The sequence below is a fragment of the Numida meleagris genome, chromosome 2 (genome assembly GCF_002078875.1).
Source record: "Numida meleagris isolate 19003 breed g44 Domestic line chromosome 2, NumMel1.0, whole genome shotgun sequence".
In the NCBI taxonomy this organism is placed as follows: Eukaryota; Metazoa; Chordata; class Aves; order Galliformes; family Numididae; genus Numida; species Numida meleagris.
In genome coordinates, this window is record NC_034410.1 from 47689343 (window position 1) to 47717072 (window position 27730).

General features: G+C 39.6%; 1 protein-coding gene across 1 annotated transcript in view; it reads right to left on the minus strand.

Moving 5' to 3' along the window:
* BMPER (BMP binding endothelial regulator) overlaps positions 1-27730 on the minus strand; it is a 153167-nt gene that overhangs the window by 51979 nt on the left and 73458 nt on the right. The window contains exons 7-11 of the mRNA XM_021388278.1: positions 22198-22297; positions 18735-18844; positions 17968-18108; positions 15606-15710; positions 10203-10248 (exon numbers count right to left, since the gene is read on the minus strand). Of these exons, the coding sequence (XP_021243953.1) occupies positions 10203-10248; positions 15606-15710; positions 17968-18108; positions 18735-18844; positions 22198-22297 (502 nt within the window). The remainder of the gene's footprint in view (positions 1-10202; positions 10249-15605; positions 15711-17967; positions 18109-18734; positions 18845-22197; positions 22298-27730) is intronic.

The window sequence follows — 27730 nt, forward strand, 5'->3', positions numbered from 1 at the left end:
TTAAAGGATGCTGCTCTCAACTAATCTTTCTGTCCTACAGGGCAGATTTTTCCGAGGACCTCTAAGAATACGTTTGTCTGAAAAGCATAAACCTCGTGGTTTTAGCAGAAATCTTTCCCAAAGCAAGTGAAAACTAAATGCCAATCAATCCTTGGGTCAACATGAGAAGGTTAACCTTTAGCTAGAAACCAAGGACCAATCTTCTACCTATGAGTTAGTCCCTTAAACATAATGTGCCATCTGAACAGCTGAGGTTGTTACAATGCCTGTGAGACTGGTCAATTTCATTTACAAAAAATGCAAGCCTCATTCATGATATCAGAGCAGGCAGAGCCCTGGGCCTTGCAGAGTCCTTGTATCTCTGGACATGCGTGATGGGAGCCTTCCAACTTCACTCCAGCTTTCCAAGCATGAAGTGTCTACTCTGACCAAATCATCCAGTGTCCTTCTCACTGACAGAGAAAAACAAACACAACCAGATAAAGTCTTTCATCTTGCTATTTTAGACATCTCTTTTAATATATGGGAAGTTGATCTCTGAAGGAGCCTGTCTCTTTCTGCTACCTGCTCTGAGAGCTTAACTGGAGGCATTCCTCTCAGACAGTCAAATTCACCCAGAACGAACTTTCACCCTTAAGTTTTGTTGTGGGAGCAAAGCCTAATCCAATCACAGAAGTAGAATTCAAAATATCACCTGTACATTTTGAGGTTTAGTTTGAATGTCCCAGATTAGGCAAGAGAGATTCCTCAAAGTTAAAAGCCATCAAGCCACTTCAGCAGGACCTAGTTCTGTCCATATTTAACATAGGTGCATGTATAAATATTGTACATATAAAAAATAGGTATGTTTATATTTTTTCAAAATCTTCTGTAGTACCACCATTACATTGCTGAAAACTATCACTGAGGAAATGTGATCACCATTTACTACACACATACTTTTTCAATACTACAAACTGCCACATGTTATTTATACAAAACTGACTTTTAGTGGTTATTGTTCTCACAACAAAAGCCAGTAGTACATGAATAGCATGATGCAATGACTATCTAAGGGCATAGTATCTCTGCTAGTTATTTGCGTTTTTACAATTAGAGGGAGATGTCTTATTGATGCTTGCAGCTCTATGCTGGTCAGAGAAGCCACAGTTCTCAAAGGCAGAACTTGTCCACACTCATGTCAACAATTCTGAGTTACCCCACAGTTACCCAGAAATTGATTGAATTGCTTAGCAGTTGAGGAGAGCTGCAATTTGCATTTCAGCCTTTGAGTATAACAATAGGTCCTAACCACATCTCATTGCTGCTGTTCCTGGAAGAAGGAAACTCAGGACAGAGAAATGTACACTGCTGCTGCCAGCTGGATACCCATGGGCTTAGGCTGCTATTGAAAGATGATGCCTGTTTTAGGGGGACAGCTTGATACAGTAAGAAAATTTGACTCAGTAATCAGAGAGCTGAGAACAACATCAATCAAAAAAACAAAACAGAACAAAAGCCAACAGCCTAGAGGAATGGAGAATAACAGAGAATACAGTTTCTTAGCTGAAAAAATTATCATACAATGTATTCTCTGAAAAGGCAGCTAAAACAAAAAGGGAAAATTCAAGCCTACAAAGAAAGAAGGAGGCATGGATGTTATGGAGAAGAGACACAGAATTTCTATGATGGAGTGTAATGTAGTTCTGACTAAGCAATATACCTTTCTCAGTCAGGCTATTTAGCCTAGGCACAGTGCTGTGCTAAAGCAGCTGTATTGTTTCTGATGTTTTCACTAGCTTCAATTAAAGGCCGTCCAGGGATATGTATAGAAGATGTGGATGAAGGGGTCCCCAGGCAATGTTACCTTTCCTTTTTCCAGCTGTAATGCAGTATCACCTATACCTACATCATTTCTGATATACATATGTCCCATTTTAATAGAGCAGTAGTAACATAAATTCCACCACTACCTCCTGCAGCTCTTAGTGACCCTTACTGTAAGGTCTTAAAAGTCTATCCCCAGTCCTCCTCACTGCATAGTGCAGTACCATCATAGAAGAGGTACCTGGGTAGATTTGTAATTGACTCCTGACTTGCCACATCCATTCTTTGTCATTAAGTCTTCAGTTAAGCCAACAACTATTCTTGGCATCATTAGTATGCCTCTTTACTATGTTTCCAACTAGGGATCAGAAGTTGTGATTTCTCAAGAACATCATGTTGACAGGTCCACTTGAATTCAAAATCACAGAAAAACAGTGGTTGGAAGGGACCTCTGGAGATCAAGTCCAAACCCCCTGCTAAAGGAGGTTCCCTAGAGTAGATTGCACAGGAAAGTGTTGAGGTGGGTTTTGAATATCTCCACAGAAGGAGACTCCACAACCTCTCTAGGCAGCTTGTTCTAGTGTTCTGTCACCCACGCAGTAAAGGTTTTCCTCATATTCATATGGAATTTCCTCTGTTCCAGTTTGTGCCCATTGCCTCTTGTCCTGTCACTCGCACCACTGAAAAGAGCCTGCCCCCACTTGGCTCCCGGCCTTTAGATACTTATAAGCATTGGTAAGATCTCCCCTCAGTCTTCACTTCTCCAGGCTGAACAGTCCCAGCTCTCTCAGCCTATCCTCCAGATATGGCCCCACCAAGCAGAGTAGAGAGGGAGGATAACCTCTCTCGACCCCCTGGCCACTCTTTTTTTAATACACCCCAGGATGCCACTGGTCTTCTTGGCCACAAGTGCACACTGCTGGCTCATGGCCAACTTGTTGTCCACCAGGACACCCAGGTCCTTCTCTGCAAAGCTTCTTTCCAGCAGGTCAGCCCCTAACCTGTACTGATGAATGCAGTTATTCCTCCCCAAGTGTAGGACTCCACACTTGGCCTCGTTGAACATCCTAAGGTTTCTCTCTGCCCAACTCTTCAGCCTGTGTAGGTCTCACTGAATGGCAGCACAGCCTTCCGGTGCATCAGCCACTCCTCCCAGCTTCATACCATCAGCAGACTTGCTGGGGATGCACTCTATCCCCTCATCCAGGTCACTGATGAATCATGTTTGATCAACACCTATGGAAGTCAGGGCCTAAGGACTTTAAGCAGTGCCAGAAAAACAAGATGCCTGAGTGTGCTTTTAAAAACAAGCACTTTTGTGAATCTCCTTTTCCCTTCGCTAACAATAAGGATATCAATGACTGCTTTCCAAAGTCCATAAAGTAACTGATTGATATTTATCCATAATTTTTTTTTTTTTTTTGCAGACTTCAAATGAAAGGAACAATAGAGTTTTTAATCACCAGAGCAATTTTCACCAAGAGGAAAAAATCTCCTGGTTTTATACACAGACCATCTGACTTTACTGCCACTAAAGCATACACGTAAGTTTCTGATTTCCTTATGTATTCATGCAATTATGCTGCATGATGAATATTAAGATACATTTTATTACCTGCTCAGATTCTATTTCATTTTTTCAGGTTTTAATTTTTCTTTAAACATAATGCAAACCTTTCTAAAAACAAGGAAACTATCAACAAAAAATGAGCCCAAGCACTAGTGAAGACTTCAGAGATGAGAACTGTTTTTTGTTTGCATTTTTAGAGGCCAAAAATTTAGAGATATTATACACGTTACTATCCCACATGATGGGAGAGGGAGGGCAGTTCTTCACCTATGAAATTAGTTAAAAGGCAAGAATGAGAAAGGAACAAACATAATTCAGAGATGTGCAAGTAAAATTGACAGTACCAGTGGGATCCAAAGGAAATATTTATTTTTAATTTCTAATGTGTTATGCAGAGTAATGTTGTTTTATGTTATGTTACATCGTGTCACGTCATATGTCAACTTGATACAGTGCAGTTAAAATAAAAAAGAATGTATTTTGGATTGGATAGCCGAATGCCTGATCCAAACATTGCTGTTTTCTTTAATAACCAAGGAAATGGGGGAAGGAAAATCTACCTAAAAAAAGCCCAAATCATTGATTCTCTGATATCACTGTATAAAACATTCTTGAAAGGTTTACTAAAATTCTGGGTTTCTTAAAAAATGAACCCACACCCTGCAAGAGTGTGTGTGATAAGTCAGGCACTGCCAGTAAGAACTGTCTGGTTTCAAAAGAAACCTTAAGTACAGGGTGTAACAAGACTGCAAAAGCAGGCAACATAAAAAGTGTTCCAGCCATTCTTAGTTTTTTTGTTGTTTGCCTTTTGAGAGGGTTTCAATCACATCATGTTTTATGATTTGTTTGTTTCTGTTTTTTATTTCTTTTTTTTTCTTTTGGAAATAAAAAAGGCCTTTTTTGCCTGGCTGTTTTTGAAATCTATTGGAAACACTTGTTCTCTAGTTAGTGTCATGTGTGACTTGCTCCTCTGCTGAGATGTAGTGGATGGAGGGTATCACTGCATTGCCAAATCTATGCTTCTCAACACGGGAGTGTGAGTTGTGCCAGGAGTGTGAGTTGTGCTAATGAAGCAGAGAGTTGTGGATGCAGATCTCCTTCCCTACAGTAAATTCATGCCAGCTTATTGCAGATACTCTTTGTCTCTATGAGTTGTCTAGGGCAGAGTTAGACAAGGGCCGTTATATATGATGCTCCCCATAAGACTCTGCCAGCCTCCAGCTATTTCCAGCTTTTGGACTTTCTGAGCTAGACATGGTTTGTCTTTATTTAGTAACCTTTGATAGACTTCCTTTCCGTGAATTTGTCCAGTCTCTTTTTGACCCAGAAACATTTTTAGCATCCATAACATCCTTGGGCACAGTGCCTCAAAAACTACTGTCTCTTGCTTGTTTTAAACCTGGCATTTCTCAGCTTCAGCGTCTTCTGCTCATCTACACATGCACATTTATATGAAGGCAAATACACCCATGTTCCCTTTCTTTCCCTGAAAGACACGGATTTTTAAAAGCACCATAGAGCTATGTACAAAGGACTGTGATTTCCCAGGCACCTTAGGCAGTTAAGGCACTCAACTCTGATTAAATATAATTAGAAGCTGGCTGCAAACACCTGTAAATGTCTTTTGGAAATCCCACATTTAGGTGCCCAAATCAATTTTCAGAACTCCTGGCATTTGTATAAACTTCTGGGAACAAGGCAGTTTTCACATTTGTATTTTTAAAACAACAAAATATGGACTTCACGCTCTTACATTTGATGGGTCTTCACATGTGACTCATGCAGTTTGCCTGGTTCCCACCTAAGGATCTATAGCTTTCTTGCAAACTCATAATAATAGTATTTAGGTGCTAAAGTGAATACTGTGGAACTCTTGGCCAGCTCTCCTTGCATGTTACAAATCATGCACCCAATTCAAATGAAATACTGAATTTCATTAGGAAAGGTAACTAACTGGGAAGGTAATTGTAGGCAAGGAGCACAGGGTTTGAAAACACATTTATCTGTACAAAAAAAAAAAGGAAGCTGAAAAAGAAACAGCAAGGAAAGGAACATTTTAGCATTCCTCAATGTTTAACATACTCTCTCAAAGAGGAAAGTAAGTTCATGAAATCACAACCTGTTTGGGCCTATTTGAAACAAATTTAACAGAGAGATGTTCAAGTTCAAGTATGTAGTATGCTGAGTAAAGGTAAGAATCACTTACTGAAATAACAGGTTGCCAAAAAGTACCTTTATGCCTTCAGGCTAATGCCCCTACCCCCAAGATGGTATATGGCCTTTATGAAAAGGCTAAATTATATATAGACTGTTTAGCTGAGGCCAGACAGACAGTCAGCACACACATCCTGACCGGCCAAAGAGCATGAGCATATTGGCTGGCCAATTAGTGCATTTTTAGCTCCAGAGCAGCCACAGAATATATTGTCTCTAGCTGGGTTTATTATTTGTTAGGGTATAAAGGAAATGGGACACAAATCCATAGGAAACCAGGCTGTTAGCTCTGGTGCTCATGGAATAGCTTGTTTTATTTTTTCAGGACATCAGAGCAGTCAACTGAAGTCCAAGATGTCCAGATGTCTGGTCACACTCTTCTGGGCTTGTAGCTAGTTAGGAGTGGCCAAGAAAAATACACTTTAAATTATAACTAAAATTGTTTTGGACACTTTCTAAGTACAGAGAGGGAGGAAAAAATAGAAGTTTACCAGTTGAGAGTGTTCTGGTTGCACATCTATAATTCAAAAAGATCCCAGCTTTTTAAAAATAAAATGAAACTTTGAATGCAATTAGCCCATATGCTGAATTAAGCCCTAAATCAAACAGAACACATTATTAACTTTTGAAAGTTAGCTACAGAACACACATAATAGAATTTCATTAGCTTTTCTTTAAAAAATGCATAGCCATAGAGTACTTTCCTCATAACTGTTGCATAGTGCAGCTTGATATAATACACATTACAAGGTGTGGTGTCAAAAACTCCACAGGGGTCCTTGTGGTCTATTTCATAAATAAAGTATCTATTCCAATTTGTCCAAATACATATTTATACAGTAGGCCATCACAGCTGAAATGACTGATCATGAACAGCATTCCAGTATGAATAAACAACTGCAGTCTTTTTGTTGATGTATTTCTCCATGGCAAGGAAATAACACAAGAAACAGGACCAGCAGAGTTCTTTGTGATCTTTTAGTCCTGTTTCCTGCTTTCATAGGTATCTGCAAAGCATAACATTATCTTTTTTTTTTTTTAAATCTTTTGTTGTTGTTTTGAAGAGTCATCAATTTTTTAGTATTTCTATAAATACAAATAAAAGGGATCTGCATACAGGAGCAGGTGAAAGTACCAACCTTTTAATCCTACAGCTGGTTGGCTGCATCCAAATGCCTTGAGTTTGGTTTAGTGCTATATGTCAATTAAAAAGCTGCTGAATGATTGGTGAACAAAAGTTTCTGCCCTCCAGCCAAAAAAGGTCTTTACTACAAAATTAATCACGTCTTGCTAAACCTAGATGACTGCAATACACTTTGAAAAAATCTTTCTCCGCAAGACATAACACTGACTTAGATATGACTGTGTTAGGGGTATTGATAATGATTAAAATATATCTGCACAGTCACAGTAGGAAGCATTACTGCATGCTGTAATTTCAGCAAAGGCTATCAATTCTTCAATGTCAAGAACAAAGATTTAGTCTCCACTGCAAATTCCCAGCTTGGTCTGAGAGCAGTCTGTTAATATTATTTGAATTCAAGTCTAGTGTTTTCTTTTTCTAATATGAAAATGACCTTGGTCTAACACAGGATTACTAATTTATGGAATTGACGTCAGTGGTGATTTTTCTAAATCAAGCCCAAAAGAGTACATTTCATTACATTTTTACAGCAGAATAAACTAAACTGTTGAATTTTCCACTGGTATGACCACTGTGTTTAATTAGTGATAACTGTACACCAGCCATGGAGCTTGAACAGCAACATGCCAAAACTAACCATAGTTAACTTCAGCAACAGTAGACAAAAGGGACTCCCTAGTCCGTTAGGAGACAAGGTACTTTTTCTCTCTGCAACAAACTACTTTGAAAAATAATCCTTTGATTTTTATTTTTTTTTCAGTTTAAAATGTCTCCTTTAACAACGTGACTGTTTCTGACCCACTTCACAGAAATTGGCTGCATTTAAACTGTACTCAGAGCTCTCCTGTGTACAGTATGTTCTTGTACCTCCTATGTTGTTTTTACTTTGGAAAATTAATATCTTCTGGACCAACAAAATGTCTGGTGTGTTAATATGTGGAGAGTGGATCAGTATGAGTGGGTGGGTGAGGGAAAGGGCTATGCACGTGCATCTTTATCAGAAATAGCTTCAGTTGGCAAAGTTTCTAACAACTGGACTGAGATTGTGGTCATCACTAAAACACTTATGATTTTACCTGTCAAAATGTTGTGATGAGATTTACAGCACTTCTGGCACAAAGGTGGAATTAGTTCCTTGCAATGGCAGCTGTTAGAATGCTACTGGCCACTGTTGCTGTGTGAGAGTAGGTATTTAAAGTCTTTGATTACATTACCTGATAAAAGCGTGGAATTACTTTTAATCATAAAGTCTTAGAATCAGATCAACATTAGTCCTCCTCCAGATGCTAAATGTGTCCATAGTGAGACATCTCTCCAAAAAAGGATCCATTTCATGTGCAACAGAGGAACACACCACTACAGGACAATTTAGTGTGCCTCCCAGTCATACACAGACCCAGTGCAATGTAGACCCATAAGGAGAGGCTAAGAGAACAGGGTTGTTTAGCCTGAAAGCTTTGGGAGAACCAAGAGCAATCTGACCATACCTGCAAGTAGGTTACTGAAGAGAGGGAGCCAAGCTCTTAATAGAGATGCACAGCAGGACAAGAAACAATGGGCATAATTTGGAATAAGGGAGATTCCAACTGGATATAAAGAATAAAATTTTACCATGAGATGGTCAAACTTTAGAGAAGGCTACCCAGAGGGGTTGTGGCATCTCAATTCCTGGTAGTTCGAAACCGCCAGCTAAACATCATATTTTCAGTCCTGTACTGAAACTTTTTTGAGAAGGAGGCTGGCTGCAGACCTCCAACTGTCAAGAATCCACAAAAGAACTGGACATGTCAATTTCTCTGTACTAGAGATTTTCCAGATGTCAGGAAGGTTTACTGCTTCCTCACACAGTGGACCCATGCATTTGAACTGGGGGAGATGCTCTAACGGCTACTGAATCAAAGCCCAAATTCCCAGGGTATCCCTAGAATTCTTCTCTCTGCACACTTGTTTCTGGAAAAAAATGACTGCTTTTTAAGTAAGATCAAACATCTGCCACTTCATTCATAACAGGAACGCAAATTTAACATATTCTGCTGGCTGCTGATACTCTCCCCTTAATTTCACGTCTTAAAGTTATGTCCATTCTCCTATATCATCAAGAAGTTCTGACTCTAAGGTCACCTGGCTCCTATATGAGGTATTTTTACTTTAAACAAACATATTTTTTGCTTGCTTCCCCCATGAAACAGTTGTCACAAGTTATCATTCTCTAGCAGGATTTCTGAAGGAAATGCCTTCTTCATAACCACTTACAACAGAGGATCTTCAGCACTGAGGGAGTGGATGGCCCCACTATTTACCTCCCTCTAACAGTAAACTGCTCATGTTATAAAAAAGCACATCCGAAAGGGTAAATGAGACTCAAATGTAAGAGCAGAGGCAAGACAGCAATCAATAAATTCATGATACTAATAACATGTCATGTTCAAGCAGAGTGATAGGGAAATGTTTTCACCCTTGAAACAGCATACATAAATTCAGCTGCTAGTCAGTTCAACCTTTCATTTCTCCCTCTTCTTGGTATTCTTTATTTCAAGCCTTTTTGGGTCTGACATTTGCATTTCACTTCATTTTGATACTGAAGAATTCAAAACTAGATTTATTACAAGCTACATATTCAGAAGCAATTGATGAACAGAGCGGAAGAAAAAAGAGTTAGTATACAGTATTTGTGCAATCCAAGTCTATCCAGAAATAAGTAGATCAGTGAAAACAATTAGGCTTCAGACAAAAGGATAGGTAACATTCTCTTTAAAAAACTATTCCTAAATCAAAAAGCCCCACTTCAACATTCTGTTCCTATTTGGTAAAATACTTAAACACATCCTGAAGGAAATACATAATTGTATCCTGATAACTTCAGTGAGGATAGGTCTCCATGTTCATTTAAATAGGACAATCTTAAGGGTTAAGTATTTGTGCAAGTAGGATTTGCTGACTAGGAAAGATTGCAAGTGATATCGGAAGATGGCCATTCCTGAAGTGAAAAGTAAAGGAATAAAGAGGTGATGGTTTAGTTAAATATCACACAATATCCTATTGTACTTTCCATTGCTGTTCTGCAAAACTATTGAATTATATATACGCTTTGATTGTTTCCCCTCTTGCACAGCAGGGTTGTTATTTACAGGTATAAAAGTCACCCAGTCCTAAAAGGTACAACTCTATATACATTGCTTATCTCATTACCTACAAATTTCACAGGCCAAGTATATCCTTCAAAGAGGAACACCTCAGATTTAGCACAAATAGTGTCACTCGGGGAAAAAAAAAAAAAGAAATAAATTCCTTTTTTTCTGGCATTTTATTTAAAATTCATAGGCTTATAGGAAACTAACTGTAGCCAGAAAGAGTCACCTGCCCTTTAGTGATCTATAAAAAGAAAGCAGAAAGCAAACATATTTCTACTATATTTATTTTATATCAAATAATAGAAAAGAATTTTAAAAATGTGAAGAAAGAACTTACTTTCAGTGCAAATAGGACAGCATCCTTTTCTGTTCAGGATTTTACCCTAATTGGGAGAAAGACAGGCTGATTTAATGAAAGAGTTTTTGGAGCAATGACTGTGTTATTTTGTAAGGCTGGATAAGCTTTTGAAAATAGTTTAAATTGTGTTTGAACTCAATGCCCTGGTTACAGCTTCAAATATCAGGTGCTAAAAACAGACAGAACTATTCAAAAAGCTTCCTGGCAGTCTTATTAGAAATGTAATACTAAAAGACTTCTCTGTTACTAGTTTTCTCTTTAGAGAGTGTGAGAGAACTTTGGACTCATGTATTCTCAGATATCTAAAAGCAGACTAGTCATTTAGTTACCAAGATCACCACCTTTTCCCACCTCCCAAAACACATATATTTCCTAATGTGTACTTAGACTTACGCACACCTATGCAATCTGCAGCCCTCCACACCCCAACGCTCTCCCGTGCCCCTAGATCATTCATTTTCCTACAGAAGTGAAGGAAGGAAGGAGGCACTGGTAGATATCTAGTTTGGCCAGTTTTCTTTCATGGCTAAATCCTGTGGTACCTCTTACCAGATCATATTACCAATCTCAGACCAAGTTGCCTGATGAAGTAAATGGGCATATATCCAAAGACGTGCAACATCTAAAAGTAAAAAATTTGGTCTAATCACAGGATCATGGATGAAAGTCTCAAGTATTTACTCGCCACTTTGCCCATGCCAGTTTTATTTATAGTTGTGTCTTATACAAGGCTGGCTAGAAGAAGGAAACATGCTTCTTTGTACATAAATTCATGCTCTTTTTCAGTCATCCTCAAATTAAAAGATGTTCTCTCTGATTTTACTTAAATTCCCAAAAGCTTACCATCAAGTCAGAGGATAGGCCTGGAAAATTTCAGACTGAATGACATGTTTTTCCAAGCAAAAACTGGCAGGGGTTGTAACAGAACTAATGGTGATATTGGAGCTCACCCACATTCTCATAAGGGGAAGGAAGAGGCATATGGATCTGTGCTGTTCCCCGGCACCAACACGTCAGTCCAATAGTAGAATTGTAGTTGAACATAGAAAGTCCCCTTTGTGTGACCACTGGTCCTGTTCCCCACCAAGCTGGCAGTCAAGGAGTGGCCAGTAAGAGGGAGCAAACAGAGCTGCGATACTGTTTGCTCCAAACACACTCAGCAGTGGAGAAATGTTCATGAAGACAAACAACAAAGGGGTGGCAGGTCCATGCGGAGGCAGGGGAAGAAGGTCTAGACTGCAAGCCATATTGCTATCTACATTGCTTTCTGCCAAAACACTGCCAAGCTTTGACACTGTGCATGGGGAGAAATGAGCTTCAGGTGATGGGTGTGCTTGAGCTCATCATCATGAGGGCATAAAAGTTCAGTGTAAGCTTGTTCATGAATGTGTGACTGCACATGGAGAGAATGGATTTCAGGCATGTCTGGTCTTTGAGAAATGAGATGGATTTGAGTTTCACTAGCATGTAGGCAATGCTTAGACATTTGTGTGACCACCAGGCCCCAGAACAAAGAAAACTACTGAGGACCAGGCTGCAATAAAAGACTTATCAAGCACCTGCTAGCACAAAATCTGTTCAGGAAAGACCCAGTAAACTGCACAGAAGTACAGAGCTGGGCAGCATTTATTTGTACAAAAGGAAGACATGCAGCTGAATGCCACACACTGCACACCATAGCCTTACCTCTGTTTCAATAAAAGAGTTGAAATCATCAGCCAAGCTGGAAGTGGCAAGAATTCAAGTGAAATTAGAATCTCCAAGGCAGCCTGCTGAGGCTGGTTACTTGAGCCACCATGTTGGCCTGAGATCCTGTTTTTGTCTTGTAGAATAAGGAAACCCATTATTGCTAACATGTGCTGCAAGAGTTCGTTAGCATTGAGGGTTCCCTTAGGAGTGGGCTAAGTGATGTGATCCCATTTTTCCCTATGAATATTTATAAGCAGACCACATTTGAGTCTATTTATTTTCTGGGATTTTTCTTCTTTTTATGAGGTTTTCAATTTTATGTCTGAGGTTTTTGGTTTTTTTCTAAGGCAGAACTAATTGGGGGGGTTGTTTGGTTGTGCAATAGCAACAGCTGTTGTTTTTTTGTGCCTCGTTTGGCACTACAGTAAAAACAGCAACATTTTGTTTGTAATAATAACAGATGTGTATAACATTAAATGCTGTCTCTGTTAAAGATGGGAGAACATGTTCTGAATAAATTTTCAACTCACTTCAAGTTCATGGGTTCAAAATTTACCCTCAAAATAAAACTCTGAAAATATCTTCACATGCCATGAATTTAATTCTATTAACTTTTGAGCTCTGGAGATCAGAAAAGGTTGTGTGCTGTAAAATTCAACAGACTCTCCTCCATAAGTACAGAAAGAGACATCCATGACCGGTGACCATTTCCATAGGCTGGCATTATTAGTGGGGAATGCAAAGCCATAAGGAGAAGAGGCAAGGAGGAAATAGATAATGATGGATAATTAGAAGGAAGATGGCACAAGGAAAGCAGGAGGCTGGAGCAGGGCTAAGGCAAGTGAATAGCAAATTAGGTAACAAAAGGTCTAACGGATGTCTGAAATTCATTCTTGCCAAGTGTTAAGATTACTCCATTTCTATATGGCATTTAAGCGTGTGTTTTAGCAGACATAGAGGACCTTCAGCAAGACTAGACACATGCTTAATAGTGTTGGATGGGGTCTAGCATGCACCGCACCTTGCAGGCTGACGCTCCAGGTAACTGAGAGGAAATGTCAACATAAAATCAACTGTCAGAAAGCCAGAAAAAGGAACCACAAGCCACAGGGCTCACTAGAAGCCCAAGAAGGACTGATTTTACTATAGCTATGACAGGAGCAATTGAATTTGCAAGATATATATTGCCCCTGCTGCAGATAAAAGAAGCTAAGAAAAACACTTCCTGTAGTTACTGATGCAGAATTAAACACTCCAAAAAGAGAAGAATAAAAGGAATGGAAAAATGTGCCTGGCTCTATGAAGAAAATTAAAGAAATGGCAGAAACAGTCTCTGAAAATACGGCAGCCTGCCACCAATAGAATAAATAATACAAATGGTTGCACAGTATTAGAAATTTCTGCTGAAATGTCACTTTGAAACTTATCCTTTCAAGAAATAATTGACTAAAATCTATGTTGAAAAATAATATTCCATCACAAAAACTAAGAAACAAAAAAAACATTTAAGTCAAGGAACAATGTTGTCAGTTGCTCGTGAATCTTGAATCCTTTCACACTCAGTTGTGTGTATCCTAACACAAATTAATGAGATAACTCTATGGGGACTGACACCCTAAGGGGCAGTAAACATCATTTTCAACCACAGCAGTTTTCAACAGCCAACAGAGACTGCTTACTACCAGAAATGTTGGGAAGACACACCCCTACAGTTTTCAGAGAAGGCGGCATAACTCTATTCATGATATCCAGACCTCCAGTATCAGAATCACTAATATATCTTTATCTTGAATAATGTGGTGTGTTTAATTAATGTTTATAGATTTGTGACAGAATATCTCATCAAGGAGAGTGCAGCACAGGTGAAAAGTGAAAGATTTAAATCCATTAGCATACATTATTTGCTTTAAAATTACTCGAGGTGGTACCCACTTGGAATAGGAAAATAAATCTCACTCTAGAGTTTACATTCCTTCTCTTGCTTGTCCTTCCAACTTAGACTGAAAGAGCAGAAACATAGCTTGTATCTGTGGAGGAGGGTGGTTTCACATGCGGCTTGGTATGGGCTCCATTTTAAGAGAGGGAACAGGGTGACTGGTTAGATGCTATAGGGCAAGGTTCTGCAGGATAACATAATCTGATCATTTTAGCCCTGAGGAGCTGAACCTTGTCTGAAGAATCAACTCAGAGGTTTAATGCAGTTAAGGAGTTTGCATTAACCTTGGAGCAGTTCATGTAACAGCCAGTTGGTACACCAGTCACTTTGTATATCAGTCAGTTATGGTCCCACAGGACTGCAGATGATGAATTTTTACCCAGTACTGTTTTCACTAACTGTCCATGAACAGTGAATTCATTCTCAGAAGCCACTTTAGTTGATTATCTCAATGCTATAATTCATATATATGGGTACTGCTGAAGTGGTTTATTTCACTTAAGAATTATATTACGTCAAACTAGTTATTTGATCTCAGAAGCATCTTGAATGTTTGAAATGCACCAGCATGGGGAAAATATAAATGAGATGCAGTATGTGCCAGGTTCAACAACAAAGAATTTGAGGAGACTTGAAGGGCCCAAGCTCTCACCTCCTGCTTTTGCTGTGAACAGCAAGGAAGCCTGATCACCATGGGCCTCATCTGGCTCCCAGAAGAAGAGCTCCTTTTTCTCCTACTTCTTGTGTGCAGTATCTTGTATGAGGCCTATTAACAGAACTGCCCTGTGCAGTGAACGCCAGAGTGACAGGAAAAGACAGTTCCCTTGTCTGAGGATACAAACATCATTCCTGCAGCTCGCTGGCACAGCAGAAACAAGAGCACCGTGGTATAGGCTTTTTATTCTACCACAGCTTCTGGCTGTCAAAAGTTCACACATACAAAATTTTACAAACTAGAGTTTGTCATTTAAAATTTTATACCTAGGTGTCTGTGACTCATATTTTCCCGACTGGCTTCCAGGACGGAGAAGGAAACACTGAGAAGGTATAATGCTAACCACTTGGCTCTCACTTCTGCAGCTCTGTTCAAAGATCTGACCTTACATGAGGTGCTATTTAGAGCTCCCTCTTCTGAAAGCTTGGGCCATTAAAACGAAGTAATTTGTCAGTGACAGCAATCCAAGAAACAAAGGCTGATTTTACCTCAAGGTTTCATATAATGCTATTTTTTGAAGCAATTAAGTAACGCATAATTACACTATGCTGTGGGCTCACTTCAGACACTCAAATAATTTTTTTGAGGCTGAAACCTCAGAGAAAGTGGCATAGTTTGATTGAATCTAATTTACCTGTCCAACCAAGTTTCAAGCTTCATACACACTGAGAAAAGCAAGCACAACCTTTTGACGCTTGCCTTAACACCTGCATGCTAAACGTATGTTTACATTGTCATCTCACCACCCTACAAAGCTACCTAATATATGTGAAAGAGATGTTCTATTCCAGACACTTGAGACAGAGAAAAAGAAAGGAGGAGAAAAGGAACACAGCCTGCAGAGCAAAGACAGAGATGAGAAGCCCTTATTCAGAGTAGCAATAGCACACTTGGAAAACAGCAGCCTAAATTAATACACCAAAGAATCTCTACTTTCCAATCTATGTGCCCCAATGCTAAGCACACACTTCCAAGAAACACTGACAAACATAATGGTGGTGAAAAGTAGAGAAGAAAGCCATGCTCTTTTAAAAAAACTCACATGAGGACAGCTGCTGACTGGAATGCACTGCTTCTTGCGACACTCTGTCTTGCCTTTCACACAAGCACAGATGGTGCAGTTCACAGAGGACCACATCTCTCCATCCTGCAAGAGGGAACATGATCTAGTATCAGTTGGGGTGGCAACAGGAAGCTATTTCAGCAATGTATCATTGCACAAGAAGGGATAACTTTCCCCGTTGGCATTGTGTCATTCTTTATTCTAAATTATTTTGAGGTGTCTGCCCACATCCGGTTGTATTAAAGACAAAGATCAAATTCAGAGGGGTGTTCTTCCCTTCAGCCCTCCAGATCAAAAATTTATTTTTCCAAAGCTAACCAAATCATATTTGCGCTTTCCATCAGTGTCCTGATCATTTGCACTGTTTATTTGTGTTTAGACACATTTCAGTATCTGTCTAAGATGTGATCACACCTATCACAAATTTTCAATTACACTGACATAATTAGAAAAACCTGATTCATTTGGTTGAGTGATGCCTTTAAGTTGTTGCACGTGAAAGCATTTGATTAAGATGTCAGAATATAGTGAATTTATTCCCAGATGCAGCATCATTTTGGCTTAGGGCAGGAATGGTTGAATAATGAATTCTAATTTAGATTACTTACAGCAATTTCATAGACACTTGATCTGCTAAACATCTGAAAATGTTTAGAAGAGATACAGTGCTGAACTCCTCACATGCATAGCAGGTAAGAGAGTCTATGGCTCTTGAAGTATTAGGTGCAGAGCAAAATATGGTCTTATCCTCACTTACTTGGGAAAGACTGTTCGTTCAACTGCCCTGGCTCATTTCTCCATAGTGCTTCATTTGCCAAGTGTGATTCCTAAAACATTCTGTCTCACCCACTTACAGTCTTGTGCTACTCTGCTCAGAGCCAAAATGTGCATGTTTTCTGTTTGCTGGACCTCTGTGAAGGAAGGGTGAGGATAGACCTGACAGGAACAGAGAACAGGCAGTCCAACCAAACAGCTGTGAACAATTACGTGCCCACATCAGCATGACATTTTGACCAGAGAGAAAAATAGATGATATCCAAAATGCCAAGGAGTCTAACTTATTCAGTGCAACATGCACAGCTAAAGGCTGTCTCTCCACTATCCTGTATGTCCCTGCCATCTCATCTTTCTGAGGCAGCATGCATTCTAGTGCACTTCTAATGACCACTCTCCCAAGCATCTGCTACGGTATCAGAATATTTCACAACTAACTGCACACAGCTACCCTGATTTTTGTTTCGGAGTTTTCACAGGAGGGAACACAGCTCTGACTGCCCAGTCTCCCAGTGAACCTGTGCCCATTCTTCTAGTGTTAGGCCATTAACTTCAACAGAGGTACACCAGATTTATCTTTTCTCACACAGGGCAAGGAACTGATGTTCTGCCTCTTTATTTTTTTCTTACTCTATACAATGCTTAGTAATATAATAAAATCTTCACGAGAAGCAGATTGTTTTATCTGGGTGCCTAAGAAGCAGGCACTTGTTCTTGAAGCACAATAGTACCAGTGTGAAGGTTCCAATCAGATCCACTATAGTCTCAGTGTACAGTAGGTTCACATGTAGTTTCCAGAATAAACACTTCAGCTATGTACACAAAAGATGGAAAAAATGGGAAGCAATTCTGGCTAAGCAAACGAAGTATTCACATGGGATTTAACATTTGATCTGATTCAAGAGGCTCTTGATTCACAGATGGCCCATAAGGTGACAAAATCTTTTTCTGACACAGCGTTAAAAAAACTGCACCACTTGGAAAAACATACAGGGTCTCAGTGACAAGAGAAGTGTTTTGCAGAGTATCCCCTGTGATTTGAAAACATTGAGTGAGAGCGCAGCAGGTAACTGCTATTATATGGCTATCCCAATATGAAATGTCAGAGGTGCTGTCCTCAGCAGAGCTGTGAAATCTCAATGAGTAACTTTCAGTCAAGATGAACTTTGCACAGCTCCTATTGCTCAGTTCTGGAAGAGACTGCCTCAGCAGATAAAGCCTACACACCTCTCAAAAATAACTTACCCCTAAGTATCAGCATTTGCTTGGGAAAGCAGAGCATAAAAATCTTGTACTAAAAATGCATTACTTGTCTTTAAACAGAAGCTTGGAGAGACACCACATCACATCAAGGAGGAACCAGTCTTAATTGCTGTGTATCAGCAGAATCTGCAGAGACTCAGAAAAAAAAAATAGCAGCTGGCAAATTTTGCTGTATTTTGCCTCTGAGCTGGTCCATTATCTAAATTGATGGTAAGAATTCTGCTAAAAAGCAAGTCACAACACTAATTTACAGTAAGCCTGTGTTGTTTCAGCATCTATTCTTGAACCACACCTGAAACTGTACCTGGAATATCTTATTGCCAAACTTGCACACTTTCACTTCTTCAGGATCGATGTAGGAGACACATTCCTTGCAGCAGTGGTCTTGGTTTTTATCGCATTCTCCAGGAAGCAAGCACCTCTTCTTACATATCACTGTTGAATCCTGGGTAAAAGGACAACAGGAAATCATTAAACCATCACCTAGGTGTTTCTGCTCCTGTGCATCCTTATCAAAACATTTCTGCTTGCTCAGCCATTGCATCCAAGCAAGCTAAGAGCCCAATTGCTTTGGATAGGAAAGCTCATAGAAAACAAAAATAATTTACTGAATTAATGTAATCTTTCAGAGTCTGTAAAGCACTCTGTTTACCTGCAAAATCTTGACTCTGATCTGGTGACACTTTACTTTGTCTCTGACTAGGTGCAAAAGTGCATATAATCAGTCATGCTAGATCAACTACATAAAATAATCACTTCCCTTTAGCAGCAATGTGTTAGCTCACCATATAGTGAGTTCACTCTTCTTCTAGTGTAATGCAAACTCAAAGAGGGTCATATAATCTGAGTAACTTTATTTTGCAACACACTGATAGGCATCATGCCTTAACTGAGGCACTCAGTAGCTTTTTAAACTTTGCTAGCACAACTGCAAGAGCTCTTCAGACCCGACTCTCAAGGACCACACAAGATGCCAAAGCAGAACCCTATCAGGGCTTACAGTTCCACAGCCGGACAAATTACTGCCAAGTCAGACAATCGGCACACAATACCAAAGCACTATGGACTTACCTTGCACGTACACATTGTACAGTTGTCATAAATAAATGAGGATCCATTATCATACACATTGCTGTGAAAGAGACAGCTTCCAAATGGGAGGTCAAACACTTTCCTCTGTCCTGAATATAAATAAACAATAATAGAAACAGAATGTGGTTGAAAAGATGCCATATTGACTACAAAAATAGTAGGGCTTATTGTCACTCGACCAAATTCATCTACAATATGTCATTTGCTGTGTGTTTCCATTTTGGTGTGAAAAAATATGTACTTATAACAGTTCTCTGTTCTTCTAGCACATATTCATCTATACAATTTTACCGTGGGAGGGAATATTAATATGATTTATGTCATGTTTATATTGGAAAAATCTTTCTTCATCATAAAGTGCACAGTGCAGCTACATGAATAAAAAGTAAGCACTGCAAACTCTTAGGGTTTGTACATTTAAACTAGTTTAAACAGTCTTTAACTTAATGTAATAACTTATCAAATAAAGCAGCCTAAACTGGTTTTAGCATATCTGCCTCAGGGATTCACAGCAGCCAAACTAAACCAATTCAGTGACACTGATGCAAAAAAATCATATGTATTGCCCAGTCTCATTAAAATACCCTGGTGTACCATGTTCAGACATTGTTGCAATAAATACAGGTATTTGCATAGTTTACAAGAAAAATGATGCATAAAAATATTTACTTTCTTGAACAAATTTAAAAACATTGGTTGCATGAGAGCGAGGCACTGTTTAGAGCACTATACAAGGAAGATAGAATCAATACCAAATCCTTCCTGAAGTCCTACAAATCTATAAGCACTTTGAGTTCAAACTTGGAACACAGTCCATGATTCTACAAGTCTCTCTTATTCCTTACCTTCTTTCCAAGTAAGTTACTAAGTGACCATTATGATACATAAGCATGGAGTCTTTACAAAATCTCTGAGATCACTATACTTATTTTTCTGGTTTAGAATACCTTCCCCTGATTACTTTTGGTGGCAGCTAACTAAAAAGTTCTTTTAGAAGTGGCTGCCAGTCTCCCAGGTTATCATATCTGAGGTCTGATTTTAAACAGGCCTCAGTTCCAAGGTAGTACATGGGCTCTACAAGTAAATATAAGTCACAAAGTACTAGCCCAGTAGTTTAGCTCCCGAACTGCCAAGTCTTGGCAGCTGGGATAGCTGAAGTTTGTCCCTGTGCTCCAATTTGTAATTCCTTCCTTTTCCAGTAAGTCTTGATAAAAGCAGAACAGCTTAAAAAGCTTCCACTTTCCTCCAAGAAATAAGTGAACAGAAGGATAAGCACACAGCAGAACCCATTGGATTAGCCTTAAGCTTTTACAAATCTTTATATGCAAAAACCTATTTTTTTAAAAAGCTAAGAAATAATTGCCATAGTTCAGTTAGACACAATTGCAATGTATCTGTCTTGCACATTAGGTACCTTGGACTAATCTGTGCTTGCACAACCAACCTCCCTTTTACTGAATATGCATACTTCAGCAAAGGCTTAATTTCTCTTGCACGACTGACGTATGAAATCAGTTGAGGATGCACAGTAGCCCTAAAAGGAACTGTTCCACATCCACGCACCACTTACAGGCAAAGCCAAGACATACCCCCATCTGTAATAACACATCTGAATCTCTATGTGGGGCCAGGACTTCCATCACATAACTTACATCAGCAAGTGAACAGAAGTCAAGCTCTCTCTCATGCTGTCTTGCCATGCCTTGCAAACCACCCAACACAGTTCTGGGTGGCCAACTCAGTTCAAACAGTTGGTAAAAATACAGTGACAAAGGGCTTATCCCTTAAAAAGATGTGGTGGTGGAGATATTGGCTTAATGGTCAGCTTTGCTGGCTCATAACCACCAGTTGAACTAATAATTCAAGTCTCAGTGGAGTCAGCTGCATTCTTCTAACATATTTACGCTGAGTATCAGAAATCCAATTGCAGGGAGGTCTTGCACATGATACTTTAAAAACCATGCCTTGGCATCCCTGAAAATGTTTATTTTTTCCTACTGCTGTGCCCTTTGCTATACATCTCTTGGCTCTACCGTGTCTCCAGAACATTCAACATTTCACTGTGAATAGACATTACCTATTCACAGGTAACCAACATACTTTTATGCAATGACTGCATAAAATGGAAATCATTTTTACTGGCGAACTCACAGACATTTCTAAGTGAAAAAAAAATCTGAACAAAAATCCCTATGAAATAGTCAAATATCAAAGCTGGATTTTGAGCACTCAGATCAAATTGGGGAAGGTTCGGCTGAGAAAAGCATGAGGTGGAGAGGACAAGGGCAGTTTGCAGAATGAAAAACGTCCTCAGCCAAAATAGCAGCTCAAGAAGCTCACTATTTGAACTGTTCTCCTCTCTATTTCATTCCTTACTCTATTTCTCTCTGGTACTGTGGTTAAACGTTCTGGGCAGGTATTTATTTATAGCATTTCTGAACTAGTAAATAAATAAGCAAATTCAGTCTTATTTCAAGTAGTCAAAAATGTTAATTATTCTGAGAAACTGGAACTTTCTATTGCTCACTGCCTTCAAGGCCAGTGCTCTCTGTACCCTTATTCCAACCCTAGAAACAGACCAGAGACAGTAGTAAGTATTTGGCAAAAATATCAAGAAGTTTCTGTTGAAGAACTGGCGATTACCAGTCCTGAAAATTTGTAAAAACTTACTCATAACCTCACAGACCAAATTAAATCTAATTTACATGGTAAGATCCTTGTTTATGGTGAACCTTGTTTATGAAATAGAGGGTCACATGCTGAGGAATGTTAACCTGCTTATCAGATGAAATGGCACAAGCAAAATAAGGGCTCTCAAAAGTCTCTGCACTTCTTGCCATGATTTAGAAGAACTAAACCTTCTCAGAGGCCTCTGACTTACTCCTTCGAAATGTGTTGGAAAGATGTAATAGAAAATAGTCCTGGCAGAAACTGTGACTCCACCTTAAGAAGGCAACAATGAGGCAAACTCCTGGGTCCTGGCCTCTCTGACAACAACTTCTAAGAATGCAATTTCAGCCCAAAAGTTTTCTTTGACCTGCATTTCTGCAAAGCCAAGAATGCAAATGCACACTTAACCAAAAATCTGAGAGGGAGAGGCCTTTCCTTTTATGGTACGTTCCAATGAAACATTTCCTCTCGCCTCAACCTCCTTCACAAACCATGTGTAATGAAGGTGGGAAACATCTCTGTCTGTCTCTCTAAGCAAGCCAACTGGCATATACTCAAATGCTCTTCTGCAGCTGCTTGCTGAGTGCCATCCATCACAACTCTACACACAGACCCTGAGTACATATTGAAGCCTGTATATTTGAACAACTCTTGTTTCTTCCATCTCTCAGAATTCACCAGTATTAAGATTTACCAGTATTACCAACATATCATATGCTGTGCAGAAACCAATTACATCAATTACAAAATTGCCAGGAAGGTAAACACTCACCTATGCATTTGGGGCAGCACTGTCCTGCAGGAATGTGACTGAGGTGCTGGGGACACGAGAGAATGGGGCAGACTTCTCTGATGCACTGTGTCCTGCCACCCTGAAGGAAAACAGGCTCATTTAGGAAAAAGCAAAATGTCAAGAAGACACGCACACACCCACACAGACTGGTAACAAGGCTTGAACAGCCTTAGCTGAAGCAGTTTTTGCCAAAAGAAATTTCTTCTTGCATCACACACGCGTGGAATGCGTACAACTGTCCTTCAACACTTTCTACATCACTTGCAGAGACCTTGGATTGTTTGTATTTCTACTTTCTCTCAAGAAATGAATATAGCAGTTGAAAAAATAGTGTATTTCTATCAATTTCTTGGTTTGGATGTGAAAAAAAGAAACAACAGAGTAAAATCGCCATCCATGAACCTTTCCGGATGTTCAGCAAAGTTACTGAGTAATTTTTATTTTTCCCCTTCTGTGCCACACCCTTATAAGCTTGTCTGGAATGGGGATTAAGTAATGAAGGAAGATGATAGCAGGTGTTCTTCCACTATGTCCCTGTCTCAGAAGCCAAATAAGCCAAAGTAATTTAAAAAAGCATATTTTTGTTAGCCTCTCAATCCAACTATGCAAACCCAGAAGGCCTGTTTTCTTCAGAGGACTGAAAATCAAGAGAGTATATGAAATTTTCAGAATTAGTGTTGCAAAAAAATAACAATAAATAACTCAGACTAGATATATCTTCATAAGCCAATTAATTTCAAGGAAAAGGGAGACAAAAAGAACAGCAAAGACAAAAGCACAGTATATCTCTATAAGATTAACTGCAGTTAGTTAAAAGAGATCTTTGTAATCATTCTGCTCTGTTCTGTAAATGCTTCACCATGCTCAGAGAATATCACATTTAACTCAGGACTCTCAATCAAAATGTGGTTCATATGCTCTTAAGAGATGTGCAGCTTATTGCACTACAAAAATCAGCTCACATTTGCCTCAGCAAGATTTGACAGTCTTTTTCATCCAGCTACCCTGCCTTATTTATCACTCAGAGCTGCGCTTATCCTAACAATAACCTTTGTGTTCCTGAATGCTGAGATGGAAAGCTTATGAACTGTCCCCTCCCACGTACATGCTGGATGCGTCCTGTGGCTCCCTAGGGAAAGATGGAAAAACCTGTTCATTTTGAAGAGCTGTGTGCCTGAAATGATATGCCATTACACTCCTAATGGCCTCAGTGAATCACGTAAAAGCTTTTACATACAGGTAAATCCACATATACACTATTACATAGAAAACAACATACTGACTGTACCCCCGTTCTATAATAAGTTTTCAGGCACTGGAGTCTACCTGTCCCATGGGGCTACCAAAGCATCCTGAATGCACATGGCTAAGGACTGCTCGTAATTCTTTCACTGCTGCATGCAGAAACACAGAGGTTATTGTAGACTGAAATGACTGCTCTAAATTAAGGGTCAGACCAGAAACTTGACAAAATGAAATGAATTCCTCACTGAAGTTATGATGCTCTGGGAATAGCTCTGTGAGAAGAGACACAGGTGCAGGATGAGAGAATAAATATCAAAGGAGGTCTCTCCTGTCATTCTGCTCAGGGATAAAGGCTAAAAGAAGACAAAGTTCAGACTTTGGCGATAACTCAATGAATTGCAAAGGAAGGCAAAGATGCCTCAGTCAGCTTGGTGCCAGGATCAGGAATACAACCACAGAAGATATAGCAATGCTCCAGAACATGGTGATCACAGATCTGCTCTTGCAACCTTGCTTCTGTATTTGAGAGTCACATATCCCATGCCTCTACAGAAATGTTCTAGAGTCTTCCTTCTCTGACAGATGGAATCAAATCTCAGCCTTACAAAATATTGAGACATTGCCATGCAGTCTATTGCACAGACTTTTAAAAAAAATATATGAAACGCCCTGGATAACTAGTGAGTGAAAAATACGAAATATTTCTTCATTTCTGCCTTTTGTTTACAGCTCCCTTTTATTACCGCAGTGGTAATTGAACCAGTGCCTCCTCTGCACAGAACTTTTGTCTAAGCCCTGTTTCATCTCTCGATGAAAATTTGAGACTAATATTCGAAAAATGCCCAATAGATAAAAATAATCCTACTTGCCCTAACAGCTCTTTGAACGCTATGAAGAAATGTCAAAATTTACACAATATTTCTATCAGCCTCTTTTTCTTAAAATTTTCTTAAAAGTTTATAGCTTTAGTCATCAACATTCAATACTCACAAAGTAAAAAATTCAGAATACTAGTTCACAAAGCAGGATTACCTAACATTGGCAGTTCTTTATACAGCATGAAATAGAATGGTACAGAAAACACAGTATAACAAAAGTTTATTAAAAATGTGAGGGAAAAGATAAATCCTGAGAGCAAAAAGATTGGCTCCAGACAACAGAAACCAGGATGAGAATTGCACAGTTAACACCTTGCCTCCTTCACCTCCCAACTACATCCACAACTTTTAGCTCACATTTCCCTGTTAAGTGTAACATCTCCCAGGCAGCCAGAATATTCCAGGTCTGAAGCAACACTTTCCAGTAAAATCAAACCTGAATTGGAAGCCAGTGCAGGCCAATAAAGTAAAAGTGACATCTGCTTCCTGTGAGAAATACTATTCAAGAGCAAGGCAAATAAATTCTTGAGTGATAGTTACATGAAGCCTTAATCAGGATGCTGCCGCAGTCCACAGTCCTCTGGAGGTAATGGATTTCATAAGAAATCTGAGGTCTAGAGTGCAGAGGTTCACTTTCCAAGGTGGAAGCAAACAATAACTCTATAATCCCTGCTGCCATCTCGTACCTGCAAAACAAAGCAAGAGGACCTCTGGAATTGGCTCGGAGGGCAATATGGACTGAGGTATTGTCATGTCTCAGCAGCTGTCTTACAGACATGGGAATGAGGCATAGATGGACCAGCACTTTCTAACTCTCCCATAAGATGCCCCTCTTTGAGAAGGACAACTGCCTTAGTCTTTCCTAAAAAAATCATGGAGCTATTCAGCTGTCCTTCTATCCGCTTCCGACCCTGACTTTGACTATGATACTTCGCTGTTCAACAGGGACACAAGAAACTCAGTGGAGATCAGATGCACACAGCCAGGCTGTGTCAGCCTTTGGTGGGAACGTGGTATGACAGAGAGGGTGTAGTTTCGGGACAGGCTACACACACATGCCTAGTGTATGGTGTGTATGTAGCCTGTGTGCTAGGACTGATGGAGGGAAGCATGTCTGCAAATAAAAACTATCTGTCCAAAAACTCTTGGAGGCTGAAGAGATGCTGCCTTTAATCTCAAAAAACCTTGGTCTTCATGTACCATGAGAGCAAGAACAGTGACCATCACACTGAACAACACTCTCAGACATTTAGTTTAAGTAGCCCTGCGTGGAGCCAGGAGTTGGCCTCAACTACCCTTGCGAGTCCCTTCCGAACTGGGTTATTCTGTTGTTAGCAGAGCTGCCCTTGTCATAACCAGATTTTGAAAGCACTCATGAAATATCAGAAAGACAGAGGCTTTCCCCCTCTACTCAGCTCTTGTGAGGCCCCATCTGGAGTACTGCGTCCAGGCCTGGGGCCTCCAGCACAAGAAAGACGTGGAGCTCTTGGAACGGGTCCAGAGGAGGGCCACCAAGATGATCAGAGGGCTGGAGCACCTCTCCTATGAAGAAAGGTTGAGGGAACTGGACTTGTTTAGTTTGGAGAAGAGAAGGCTCCGGGGAGACCTTATTGTGGCCTTCCAATACTTGAAGGGAGCATATAAACAGGAGGGGGTACAACTGTTTACATGGGTGAAAAGTGATAGGACAATGGGGAATGGTTTTAAACTGAGACGGGGAGATTTAGGTTAGATATTAGGAGGAAGTTTTTCCCACAGACGGTGGTGATGCACTGGGACAGGTTGCCCAATGAGGTTGTGGGTGCCCCATCCCTGGTGGCATTCAAGGCCAGGCTGGACGTGGCTCTGGGCAGCCTGGTCTAGTGGTTGGCAACCCTGCCCATGGCAGGGAGGTTGAAACTCAGTGATCTTTGAGGTCCTTTTCAACCCAGGCCATTCTTTGATTCTAGGATTTCTCATTACAGAGGTTGTGAGAACTATCAATTTGTCTGTTACTGATAATAAGGATTAAATAATATAAACTATAAAATTATGAATGATAAAATAAAAATGATAATATTAAATGTTAACTTTAGTATTATCAAGAGCCATGTTTCTTGTGAGCATATAATTTTCCATTTCACTTTCAGGCTTTATCTCTGTGTAACAGTGAAACTGTAAACCATCTAAAAATGATTCCTCCCTAGTTTTGCCCTGTGTTGACCTCATGCTTGAAAGACTGCAAATTCTCCAACAGAACTAAAATTTCCATCAGTTTTGCAGAAGACCATGTCTATGTGCTGGGACTAGGATTCAGCCCAAATTGGATTCTAAGTTATTCCTCACTTTCCTTTTAGAAGAGTGAATGGTTTCACTTGCCAAATGAGGATATCCTTATCCAATAAAATAAATAATTTACACAGAAATAGCAAAATTACATTTCTATCAACTCCAGGACACATATTTCAGATATTTAGAGCAAAGCGTGATGTCTTAACAAGGGTTGCCATAAGATCTAGGACAGCTATTCAAGATCGTCTGCAGCTTTGAATAAAGACTACTAGCATGAAAAATATCCTTGAAAGTTCTGCGGGACCACCAACCACTGAGCAAGTCTGCCCATGCTATTGGGAAGAAAAAACAAATAAATACATAATTGGATGACTGTTTGCCTTCAACTATTCTAGCATTTTGTTTGTGACTATAGCCACCATGAACAGCCACCGTAAGAAGACATACCAGTATGCCAGTACTCCTATTTCATTATGCTATATTTGCTAACGTGTATGACACCTCCTATATGAATTGGATAATATAGTGGCTTGTATACAATTATGGGTCACCAGGAGCTACATCTGATGTATTAATTACTATGTGATAGTAAAGACTTCCAACCTTCCAAACATGCACTAAATACATAAAACTAGTCAGCAACATGTATTATGCAAACATCTTCAAAAGGCCCTTTGAATCACACACTTGTAAACTCATGCCTTGGGTTTACAGTCAGGTCTACAGTCCTTGATTTGTGTTGGAGGTAGCCTTCACACACAGAAGTGAGAGGATATCATAATTGGGGTGTAGCTTTTATTTGGAAATAAAATAGATGTTATCTCCCAAGTCAAATGACAATCCTGTTCTTATATGAACTCTGGTGTGGTAGACAGCCTCTGGGAATACCTTCATCCTTGCACAGTATTTGAAGGTCTCTGCAAAAGCCACACTGTGCATAGTGACAAATCCCTGGAAAGGTCACTGGAGGGGGAAGTGAACAAAGCAGCAAAACAGTTCTCAGCACAAAAGTAAATGGCATATCAATCAGCACAACAAACAGGCAGGCAGACAAGCCAGATCTTCCCACATCACTGCAGCTTGATATATTGTCTAGACAAGGATTTTAAAAATGTCTC